Source organism: Brassica oleracea, chromosome C3, assembly GCF_000695525.1.
Source record: "Brassica oleracea var. oleracea cultivar TO1000 chromosome C3, BOL, whole genome shotgun sequence".
Taxonomy (NCBI): Eukaryota; Viridiplantae; Streptophyta; class Magnoliopsida; order Brassicales; family Brassicaceae; genus Brassica; species Brassica oleracea.
In genome coordinates, this window is record NC_027750.1 from 54,538,511 (window position 1) to 54,550,471 (window position 11,961).

An 11,961-nucleotide genomic window follows, 5' to 3' on the forward strand; every position below is an offset into this window, starting at 1 on the left:
ATCAACTAAAAATGAAATCAACATAACCTTAAAATAAGACTAGATATTAACCCGCACATCCGTGCGGATATATTTATATTTTTAAATTAATATTTAAAATATAAAATATGTTATAAAGATATATATCTAATATTAATTTTATGTATATAATCATATATTAGTGAAGTATTTTTGTTTATTAATTTAAAATGCAACATCAAAATTAATAGTTTAATTTTAAACATTAGTTTTATATGAATTAATAAAAAAAATTATTAGCTTCTTTGTTAAGAAATTTTTATTTTCGAAATGTTTTATGTTAATAAATTAAATTATTTTTGTTATATTTTAAAATATTTTTTATTTAATATATTATATTTCAGTTTAATATTTTTATTTTTACTAAAAATATCAACATATAATGTTACAACCAATAAAATATTATTTATTTTGTTTTATATAAAAATTTAATTTTATAATTTAAAAAGAATTGGGCTATACTATTTAATTTCAAAATTAGTTATTGGAATATATAAAATATGGTCTATATTAAATATGATAAATAATCAAGTGATAATTAACTAATGACAATATATTTATCTTTTCTTAGAAATGTTATTGTTTAGATGTATATTGTTTTTTTTAGGAGAATATCATATATGAATAATTTTAGGATGTTTAGTTAAATTTCTAATGAATGGTCTAACATAGACTTGTGTATGGTAGATAAAAAATATGATTCTATTTTAATAGAGTAAATAAGAGATATCAGGTAAAGTTAAGGAATAATAATTATTGATAAGATGTTTACCAAATAATAGTATCATTAAATAATAGAACCGGAAAAGCAATAATTTGAGATTACAAAAGAAATTACCTAAGATGATTGTTTTTTTCTTTGCATGAAAGTGATCACAAGAGACAGATTTTCTAATGTGGATGATTTTGTTGGAAGGAAAAAAGGTAGTGGGAGCAGTTGTTTGGGAGGGAAATCATATGCACGTAGAGGTCCCTTGTTCCTTCCTTTGATTTTGGTAATGATTAACAATTCCACCAAACATCAAAATTAATAGTGGCTTTGTATCCAATTAGTTTTAGTTTTATTGGGTCCGACTGGTGTTTATGTCTTTTTCATGATACTTGTCTTTATTTTTCCTTGAATCGTAAATGAACTTCGAAAGTTATAATCAAGCCACGGATAGCTGACAAAGAAATAATCAAACGAAGAGATAAACAAAATGTCAACAACCCCCCAATTCGCGACTGAGAAGGCAAACGGAACGCCACACGAGATCTCTCACCATTTACTTATTTTCTGTTAACAGGCGAAGCAGCTGTAGATCTTCGGGACAGAGACGACTATTGAATGACTATTGTACCCGTGAAAATGTTCATAGTCATTGGTTTCGATTATAAATTAAATAGTCATTGCAGATTTATAAGGCCTTAATGAAATCTAATGAAATGTGGAAGTATATTTAGATAGATACTAAGACATACAGTTAGGCTATAACTTAAAATTTGGAAGAATCTAATGAAGTATACACTACACAGTTAGACATATACTTTTATTTTATTAATCTTAGTAGAGAAGAAAAAATATAAACTTCGTAATATACTAGTATATATTTTTTTCAAATTGGACGTTGTTTATGATTTTTTTTCACGCAGATTAATTTTTTTTCTTTTTTTATTATAATTTTAATAATTCATTTAATTTAATTAAGGATAAAATAGATAAATTAATGTAAAATTTGCAATGGCACTAATTTTGTAAAAAAAGGTTTATTATACAACAAAATTTAATTAAAGAAAAATATATATAACTAAAGATGTCATTAGATTCTTCAAACATCTTAAGTTATAGTTACATTGAGATTTGCACCTTATGTTCAAGTAAGAAATACACCCGAATATAGTTGTGATTGGTAATTTCGGGATTTAAACAAGGATTGTATAAAGAGAAAATGAGAGAAAAATGTGAAAAAGGAAAAATATTGTTACTCTCATCGCATCTAGAATAATAATGAAAGTCAATTTAAACAGTAACTAAGAGAAAATATAATTCCAATTGATTGAGAATTTTATGGAGTAAACTAGATTTTAATCCGCATTTTCAAAGCGCATAATTTTTTCAATTTAAAAATCTAATTTTAATTTTTAAATAAATAATATATTGTTGTAAATATTATAAGTTTCATATTTTATTTTTTATACCTATAAATCAACTATTATTTGGCTTTTTAATTGTACAATAAATTATTTTAATTATATTTGAGCTTGCGAATTAATTTCAAATTATTAAAATCCTATTTTGATTAGTTAATTAAATGGGCTGACCTGTGTTTGTTACCATTTTTATATATTTCATATATAAATATGCGATTGTTACCCTCTAGCTAAAATTGTTATCATTTGGTTTATTGATTGTTACTATTAATACCTATAACAATATACTATTTCTTTATTTATTGAAAGGTTTTATAACAATATAATGTATGTTTTAAAACAAATCCCCTAGTCCCCTAAACATTATTTGTGAAGTGATTTCACACATGTCATCTTCACAGTCACTTTCATCAAAAAAATGTTACAAGGCATACTAAAATTGATGACATGACTTATGGTTAAAAGTGATATGGATAACAACATTTAATGTTAATTTCAATTTTTGGTAAGTTTTGATAATATGGTAATAACTCATAAATCATCATTAAAAGAAATCTATTCAAATATGTCATTAAATAATATGACAAGAGAAATATAAAAGATTTTAAAATTTTGAAATAGTATTTAAATATATTTTTATAATCATAAAAATTTTATCATTAAAAAAATATTTTCAAAATGTTATACAATCTTTTAAAAAAAAATTAATTTTTAATCGTGATATCATTTGTTTATTTTTGATATCTAAAAATTTTAGGAATTATTTTTAATTTATTTTTTGATAATTATAAAAAACAATTATATCAATTTTACTGTATACAAGTTAATTTAATTTATCTTAACCAAAATAAATAGATGAAAATCTATGTAAATTATAATTTTAAATATAACTTGAAATTAATTTTAAATAAATCAAATTGTTTATTTTATCTTAATTCTATGTTTAACTAAATTAGTATTTAGTATTTTTATTAAGATATTAGTTTAAAATAATAAAATCTAAAATATTAACAATTTTTTTTTTAAATATAATGTAAAATTTTATCAGTGCAGGAAAACACCTAGTGTTTTAAAAAAAATTAAAGTAGGACCAAAGTGTAAAACATGTAAAACGTGTATTGTTACCATATAAACAATAATATCTTATTAAAAATTGTAAAACATTAAAGTAGGCCCAAAGTGATTAAATATGAAAAATGGTTGTTAAAAATTCGAGATGGATCTTCTTGTAGTAAATAAAAAGGACCGTGTGAGATCCAGTTTTGTTATAATTATGCTTTTCTAAAATTTTCAGAGTATTACGGTATTACCAATACCGAACCAGTAATTTATGTACCGTGTAATTATCAATAATGTATACTTTGAAGTCTTAAATGCTACAGTAGAAATATATAGTAATTCAGTTGAAATAATTAAATTTATTAACCATAAATATAGGAATGTCATAAATTTGTAAATAAATTTAAAAGGCATGATGTGCATATATAATTATACACCTATGCAGGTAACATTTCATTTATAGATATAAAATTTTATATTATTTTGTATATAATAATTTATGATAATATATTGCTTTCATTTTAAAAATAACTTAATAGATGATATATAATTCTAAATATTAAAATTTAACATATGTTAACAATTTTATTTTTTTGTAAAAAATATTACTTAATTTATGAATATTAATCATTTTAAAAGGTGAATGATATTTTAGTCACTTTAAACGGTGAATGATATTTTATTTATTTATCTTAATGAAAGTATTTTTTAAAATATATTGGTTTACCAATTCAACATAATTTTAATATGTTTGCACAAAAAATATAATTTTAATATGCAATTCAGTAATTACTTCTATTTTAATATAATGTAGAATATACTTATAAAATTTATAAAATTAGCATATAATTTCATTATTTTGTTTATAATAAAAATTTAATTAAAATTAATTTATAGTAATATTATACTACTAATTACGAAATTAATAAGTGTATTAATTAAAAGAATATTTAAATTTTTAAAAAGATTTTGTTAGATTTTCTCTCAACAGATTTTGTTATTTCTAAAACTAAAATTTAAATTTATAGTTAAAATGAATTTGTTATTAATATCATTATAATTATTTAGAAATGTTATACATTAAATAAACTAATGTAAACAATAAAAAAAATTATTTGAATATATGGACCTAGACTTTTAGTATGACTATTTTGTAGTAGATAAAAATAGTACTTCTCTTTTAATAGAGAAGATTAGGAGTTTTGCTTTAATAGTACAGATAGATGATATAAATAATTTTTTTTCACTTACTTTGCTTACTCTGTTAATGCTGTACAATCAAATTCTTCTTTTTTTTTACTTAGATAGTAATCGATATTTTTCATAATTATGAACAAACTTAACTTCACCAATCTCTTAAAACAAATTTATACAGGTTAATTCCCTCAGAATCACGACATTTTAATTATGAACAAACTTAACTTCACCAATCTCTTAAAACAAATTTATACAGGTTAACTTCACCAATCTCTTAAAACAAATTTATACAGGTTAAATAATTACAGCCACACAAGTCCAAGAATAACATTCTGGTCCAGCTTTTTGGGTATGGATTTGAATAAAACTAGCTCTATCTAAGAATCTACAATCAAGTGCAACATATAGAACTATCCATAAAAGTAGAAACATTTGGTTGGTTATGTCATCTATATTAATGCTATAACTCATTTAAATGGATAATTCCAATTAAAAAGTATATCGTATCTCATATGAACACATGTACAAAAAAGTTGCTCGCAGGGATCAATGTTTAAGCTTTTAGAAATCAGGACCACTTTTACATAATTACCCGAACAAGACAGAAATGCAGGAGATTTTGCATGTATGGTGAATGTATAAATGTCTGTGTGAGAGAGAAAAGAGAGATATTTATTAATGTTGTTTGACCAAAAAAAAAGAAATATTTACTAATATCGACGTTTGATGGCAAGGGTAGATTGGGAATCTAAGGTATAGAGAATCCAACACGAAATCTAAAATTAGATTTTGCACGCAGAGAAATTCATAATACACAGAGAAGATTAGAGAGCGGAGACAGCGACCACTTAACGGAGCATGTCTTCTCATTTTTTATAGTTTTATTAAGATTCGCATGCTTACAAAGGAATAAATAGCCCATTGGGCCTTTTCCAATATGTATTTAATTACTTATTACAGACAATACTATTGATTTTGATCTGATGTTTCCGGAAGGGACCGATATATTGACGTATCTTCTTTTCTCTTGTTTTTTTGTATTATGTATGCCATGTCTGATCTAGCTTTAGGCCACTAACGACACTTTTTACCTAATTCAACTACAGTAAATTTACATCTTTTGGTACAGCTCTAATCTCAAAACCTGCGAGCTTGGTAGACTTTTAACTTTTAAGTGCTAATACTGGTGAAACCACTACAAAGAATTACAAAAATTGAAGTTATATAATTGTAGGTTGTTATTATACGAGTATTTAGAAGTTGTAAAATTGTTTTTGTAGGTCTGAAATGCTAAAGTCCAATATGTCACGTCACGTCACATCTGAATCCTTACGTCATTCTCTCTTTATTCTGCATAACCATGGATTGGATCCATCCTTTAGCGTCACCTTGACTTGTATTCAAAAACTATTCAGTAAGTTATTAGATTCACTCACATTTACTATTAATGAAGACAAAATTGGAGTATTTTCTTTATACAGCCCACTTACGTCGTATTAGTATACATGCAAAAAGGTCGTGGCTATATTCCACTCCGTTGTAAAGAGAAACTCTTTTTACTTTGTTTTTCGAAAAGAAACTGTAATCAAAATTCTAATTTTGTTTAAAAACGTTATTGGTTAGATATTATTTCGCAAAAATTGACAAACAGACACTCAGGGTATGTAAAGCTAACCAAGTTGCTCTCCTTTGTCCCAAAGGGTAAAAAAATTGTGATTTATAACGTCGCCACGTCGAATTAGAATCTTCTAGGTGTTATGATATTCTAACTCCAAATTTTTGGAACAAGCTTTGATTACCGAAAATCAAAGAATAGTATGAGGATTTTGAATTTTTCATATGTTTTCTAATGTTCATATCTCTCGCTTATCCTGATTATAACGACAAAATTAATCCTAACGAATATTCATATATCAGAGAAAGTTCGAAAACCCTAATAAACTAGGAAGGCGCCTCATCCCTTTTCAATTGTCTTCAAAATATTCTTGTATTCTTATATTTTATTTACACTGTTTATTTGCGTCTGGTTTTACCCTTTTTGTTTATTTAAATTATAATAAATCAAAATAAAATAGCCAATAGTTAAAATATGGAATGTACTGACAGCCATTCATTTTTTTCATTCTGCGTTATTAATATTTTATAAAATTGTCAATCAATGTTTTACTTTATTGTGGACAGGTTGGATCATTTGTTAAAATCTATCCACAAACGGACCTGGTCTTAAATTGCTGCAATCCATATTTATAGTTCGTATATATAGAAAGTTCTGTTGCGTGTGGAGTTAAATAAAGTAATTGCAAAGATGAATTTCATTGAGAATTGTAATTTTAGAAACTAAAATTACAGTAAGACACAATGAATAATAGTTTTCATATCCATTTTATTGGTGGCATCTTTTCCGCACCGAACACAAGTTTGATATTATATCTAATTGTTATTGATATAACTCAAACACCAATATTTAACGATGGTTTGTATTTTTTTATGAAATTTTGTTTTGAGGAAACGTCAAAAAATGTTATTGAGAAATAGTATCGCTGTTTATATGCTTGCTTAGCTCATTGTGGAACTTGGTTATGAAAGATTCATCACCCTTTTAATTTATTGGGTCGTCACTCTTGATCCAAAATGCCTTTGTATCTCTCCTTTAACGGGCCGTTTCTAATTTTATATCGAGAGGTATGTTTAAAAGGCCTTTGAAAACCAGAGAATATATTCACTATCCATTGTGCCTTAATTTAAAAGGCATTTAGTGGATCACTCTTGTATTGTTAGTGTAAGAATAAAAACGAAAATAAAATTTATAACATATGCATATGTAACCTAATCTTTTATAAGTAGTACATGCTATATTTTATATTTGATTTAATTTTTATTCAAGCCCTATTATTTGGTACTTGGTGCATTGCTCTTCATTTCGTTCCGTTGTGTTCTTTTTTGGTAAAAATGTCATGATTGATTACCAATTTTCATTTTGTTACAGAAGCACATGGAAGACTAGAAACAGAGTAGTGAAAAACAACTAAACAGACACTCTAGCTAAACTAAACTGGAACTGATACAACGAGAAGAGCTACTAACCAATGGAACATCAAACTCGGTACAAAAACGCTTGCCACAAAAGAGAAAACCCGAAGTTAATACAAGACCTGCACCCGGTAGAAATTGGCTTGCCCGATGAACATATTTAAATGATTGGGCTCACCAAGAACAGCTTGCGAAAGACCTCCTAATCTGCATCCACACAGACAGATAACAAGACCCCAAACTAAGTACACCCGCATATATAGACCAGATCTAAATGATTGTTCTGTTTTTTTTCTTTGCTCAGATCCAACTTAAAGTTTTCATGATCTATAATTGTGACTACAACTTAAATCAACATGAGCTTTTCTTTACCATCGAGAAGCCATTCAAAACCCAGAAACCTTAAAAGAAGGTTAATCAAAGAGAAGGTTAGCGCTGAGGTGCTCTTCAAAGTTCAAACATGAAACATATGGACTCGAGGATGGATCTAAGTTTTATTGGGCTTATAGATTCACAAAGTTCTTTTTGGGCTGAGATGAAGTAATGAACTAACGATAGTTCACAGATTGATATGCATGCATGCATGCATGCAGTGTATAAAATTAATATTGGGATAGCTTGTTTTAATCATTTTTTTTTCTTAACTATTCGTGTTGATAATGTGTTGGACCCAATTTTGATGCATATACTAATGGGCCGCGATCAAAGGCATGGGGCTTGAAAAGCCGAAGCCCACAACAAGAATACGAGCTGTCGAGATCGCGGAGATCATGCAACAAGAGACGAAAATCTCGGGGCCGTTACGAACATCACGGGGTCGACTTACTATAAAGGAGGAAGGAGGAACACGGAGGGAGATACATTGAAAACCCTAGAGAGAGCTACACACATACATCGACCTTGTTTTCTCATGTTCTTATATTCTTTCCTTTACCGATCTCACTTGTGTAATTCGATCTAGTTCAACTTATTGTATTCGATCTTATTCATCAATAAAGTCCGTTTTTGCCTACTTGAAACTGTTAACATCGTTGTGTTCTAAAGATATCGTTGCCTACATCTTTTGTCTTCCCTAAATCAAACCCCCGATCACTATCAAATACTTAGTGTAGATTTTAGGTTCTACATTTTGGCGCCCACCGTGGGACAGATAAACGAAAAACATCTTTGCTATAAAACCGATCTAAGTTTCCTAAGCACGACTATGGATCCCAACCAAACCACCGGAACCACGCCTTCAAGAATCAACGAAATCGATCCTATCGGACCCGACTCGAGTGCCGGAGTGACACCAACTGGGTTAACGGGAGCCAATGACGCGACCGAAACAGCCCAGACGCAACGAATCCCTCCAATCGGGACTTCGAGTCAAGATCGATCTCTTCCGATCAACCAGACATCGATCTTGGAATGAGCTGGAGCTCAAGTTTGGAACCGCCCCGGAGACAGACCATCCTCCGACGACCTGACCCGATCCCAATCCAGACCAATTTTGCCGACTCCTCTAGCCCAAACTCGAGGAGAACTAACCGAACTCCGAGGAATGATGACAACTCTAATCGACGAGATTCGTAGTCAAAGGATCGCCAACCAAACCGTTGCTAACCGACTGGACCAAGCTGAAAGGGAACTCGCAGAGCATCGAGCTGCAAACATTCGATAAAGAAATCAAACGCCCCTCGATCCATTAAGAGCGAGGTCCAACCCCCAGCACCGGACTGTTCGGTACTCCAGAGATCCCAAGCGCTCGATCTGGACGCTACACGAGAGAAAATTCACAACGACCCCCGCCGCAAGGCATTTGGACGAAATCGACACTGGGATCCAACGCCCACGAAGCACTCCGATCCAATTCCAGAACGGATCAACGGAGAGGCAGGGGGTGCCAAGGACACGAATCCCACCACCGAACCATTCTATCCCTGAGAATCGAAATCCATCCGCGACGAGGACCTTCCATCAAGCGGGATTCGATAACCTAACGGAACAAGCTCGGAGACACGATCTTCGTGGTCCCGTTAATATCGACCCCCAAAGGGAAGACTTAGGGATCCCGAGCGAAACTGGGACGTTCCAGAATTATATTGAAAGGAACGACACCGAGCTCAAAAGGATACATGCGATCGTGCACATGGCAACAAAATCTGCTCCCGATATCGACATGGTCATCGAGGAAACGAGGACTCCATTCACAAACAGAATCGCCAGCGAAAGGCTGCATCACGTCGGGAAACTGAAATTCCCTGAATACGCCGGAAACATAGACCTGAAGGCCCATGTACGAGCCTTCCGTTTAGCAATATCAAGCGCACACCTCACCAACGACGAAAAAGAAGCAGGTTACTGATATCTTATGAATTTGCATGATTTTAGCCATTCATCCTTGTACATTTTGATCATATAGACTAGGATTTAGTCATCTTTAGGTTGCATTTTGCATACATGAGTCTTTATTAGGGGCTGGAGTGTGCTACGGAGCTCTTGGAGGTGTTTAGAGACATTTCTGGTGCAAAAAGGTGAAAGATGAACATGGATGAAAGTCTTAAAGATATCTTCTGTTGCTAATATTTTGAGAGGATATAGTAAATTGAGTTAGATTTATAATGGAAGTGGTTTCAAGTCATTTGAAGCTGTATTGGAGGAGTTATGATCGATTTACTAGAGGCATATTAACCCTGGTCGAACCCGAGTAGACCACCGCGGGTTCCCTTACCCGCGCGGGCGAAGAAGGCTGGACGACGGAAGCTGACGCGGGTAGACCAGTGCGGGTTGGACGACCCAGGACGATCCAGCGCGGGTAGACCAGCACGGGTTGGACGACCCGCGCGGACGACCCAGGACGACCCAGCGCAGGTAGACCAGCGCGGGTTGGGCGACCCGACCTCTACCCGGGTCACATTTTCAGCTGATCGAATTTTAGTGTTTTTAAAGGGCTTTTTAGACTTTTTAATGGAAACCATTAGGTTTTCCAGGGATGTATAAATACCCTTGTTATCCCAAAGTTGTGACTTATCTTATTATCTATCAAATCAAAGACCACTTTGGAGTGAAAAATCCAATCGTGATCATTATCTTTTGGGATTGCTTGATTGCTTTGATCATTAATCATGGTTAGACTTAGATCAACTAATAATTCAGTGTCTACCATGATAATGAGTGAGTAGTCATCTTTGGATTCATGGGTTAGGATGATTAGGATGATTAAGTGATGATCTAGAATGTTTAAAGTAGATTAATATGTTTCCTTGCTTGATTGAGTGATCTTAATGCTAATCTAGAGTTGGCCAATTTGGATTAGATACCTAGACATTTCATTGCCCGGAAGGTGTTCGATGAAATGTCTGAGCCAACTTAATATGCTCTTAGCTTACCCTACCAAAGGTGTTTGATGTTATGGGAGTTTAGAAAGTTGAATGATCTGTTCTTAATGATTGCTTGATTGACACAAACCAAAGGCATTTGATGTTTGATCAATGAGACTAAATGAGCTTTTATCTTGACAAAGAACTTGCTTAGAATTGTTATCTAGACTTAGGGAAATGTGTTGATTGAAACCTTGCCATTTTAGATTGATTCTTAATCATCTGACATCAAAGTCCTATACCCATGTGTCCTCCTTTATCCATTTGATTGAAAGTTGTTAGTTAGTAGTGTTAGAACCTTGTTAGCTTGATTGAACCACCTCATCACTTGATTGCATTTAGATTAAGTTTGAACCTGAATTCTCTTTGCATCAAAACTCTTAGAAATGGATTGACATCTTAAATTTTACATGATTTGAATTAGGAACCTTGAAAAGTCCATTTCAAATTTGGCGCCGTTGCAAATTCTAAGTTGATTTTGACATTGAGATTTGGTCCATACTTGAGACTAAGTCTTATTATTATTATATCTAGTACTGATACTCTCTCCTAGCCCTTTTGTATCTCAGGTGCATGAACTTACGGAGCCGAAGCCCAACAGACCTAGTTCCAAGAGTTGAAGACATTAGAGCACTTGAAAGGGAGATAGTAAGGAGAAAAAGAGAAGAAGAGCAACATGATCACTTAGACAGATTGGGATTTGTGATGGATCAACATCAGAATCAGCTTCAAGATGGAGAGGGCATTGGCCAAGGAGCTGCCAACCTTAGGCCACAACACCCAGAACGCCAAGCTAGAGCTATTGGCACACATGATGAGCACAATATCCATGGGCATAGAGCTGGCATCAGAGCACCAGCTGTGGAAAACAACAGCTTTGAAATCAAGTCAAGCTTGATAAACATGATCCAGAGCAACAAGTACCATGGTCTTGCCTTGGAGGATCTACTAGACCACTTGGATAACTTTGATAAGCTGTGTGAAACAACAAAGATCAATGGTGTCTCTGAAGATGCATTCAAGCTAAGGTTGTTTCCATTCTCTTTGGGAGACAAACCTCACACATGGGAGAAAAGCCTTTCAAGAGATTCAATCACCACATGGGATGAGTGCAAGAAAGCTTTCCTCACCAAGTTCTTCTCTACTTTAAGAACTGCTAAGCTAT

At 31.7% G+C, this 11,961-nt stretch overlaps 1 protein-coding gene across 1 annotated transcript in view; it reads left to right on the plus strand.

Moving 5' to 3' along the window:
- Positions 1 to 11,501: 11,501 nt before the first annotated feature.
- The window catches only part of LOC106330953, a 2,694-nt gene continuing 2,234 nt past the window's right edge, over positions 11,502 to 11,961 (plus strand). The window contains exon 1 of the mRNA XM_013769337.1: positions 11,502 to 11,929. Within this exon, the coding sequence (XP_013624791.1) occupies positions 11,502 to 11,929 (428 nt within the window). The remainder of the gene's footprint in view (positions 11,930 to 11,961) is intronic.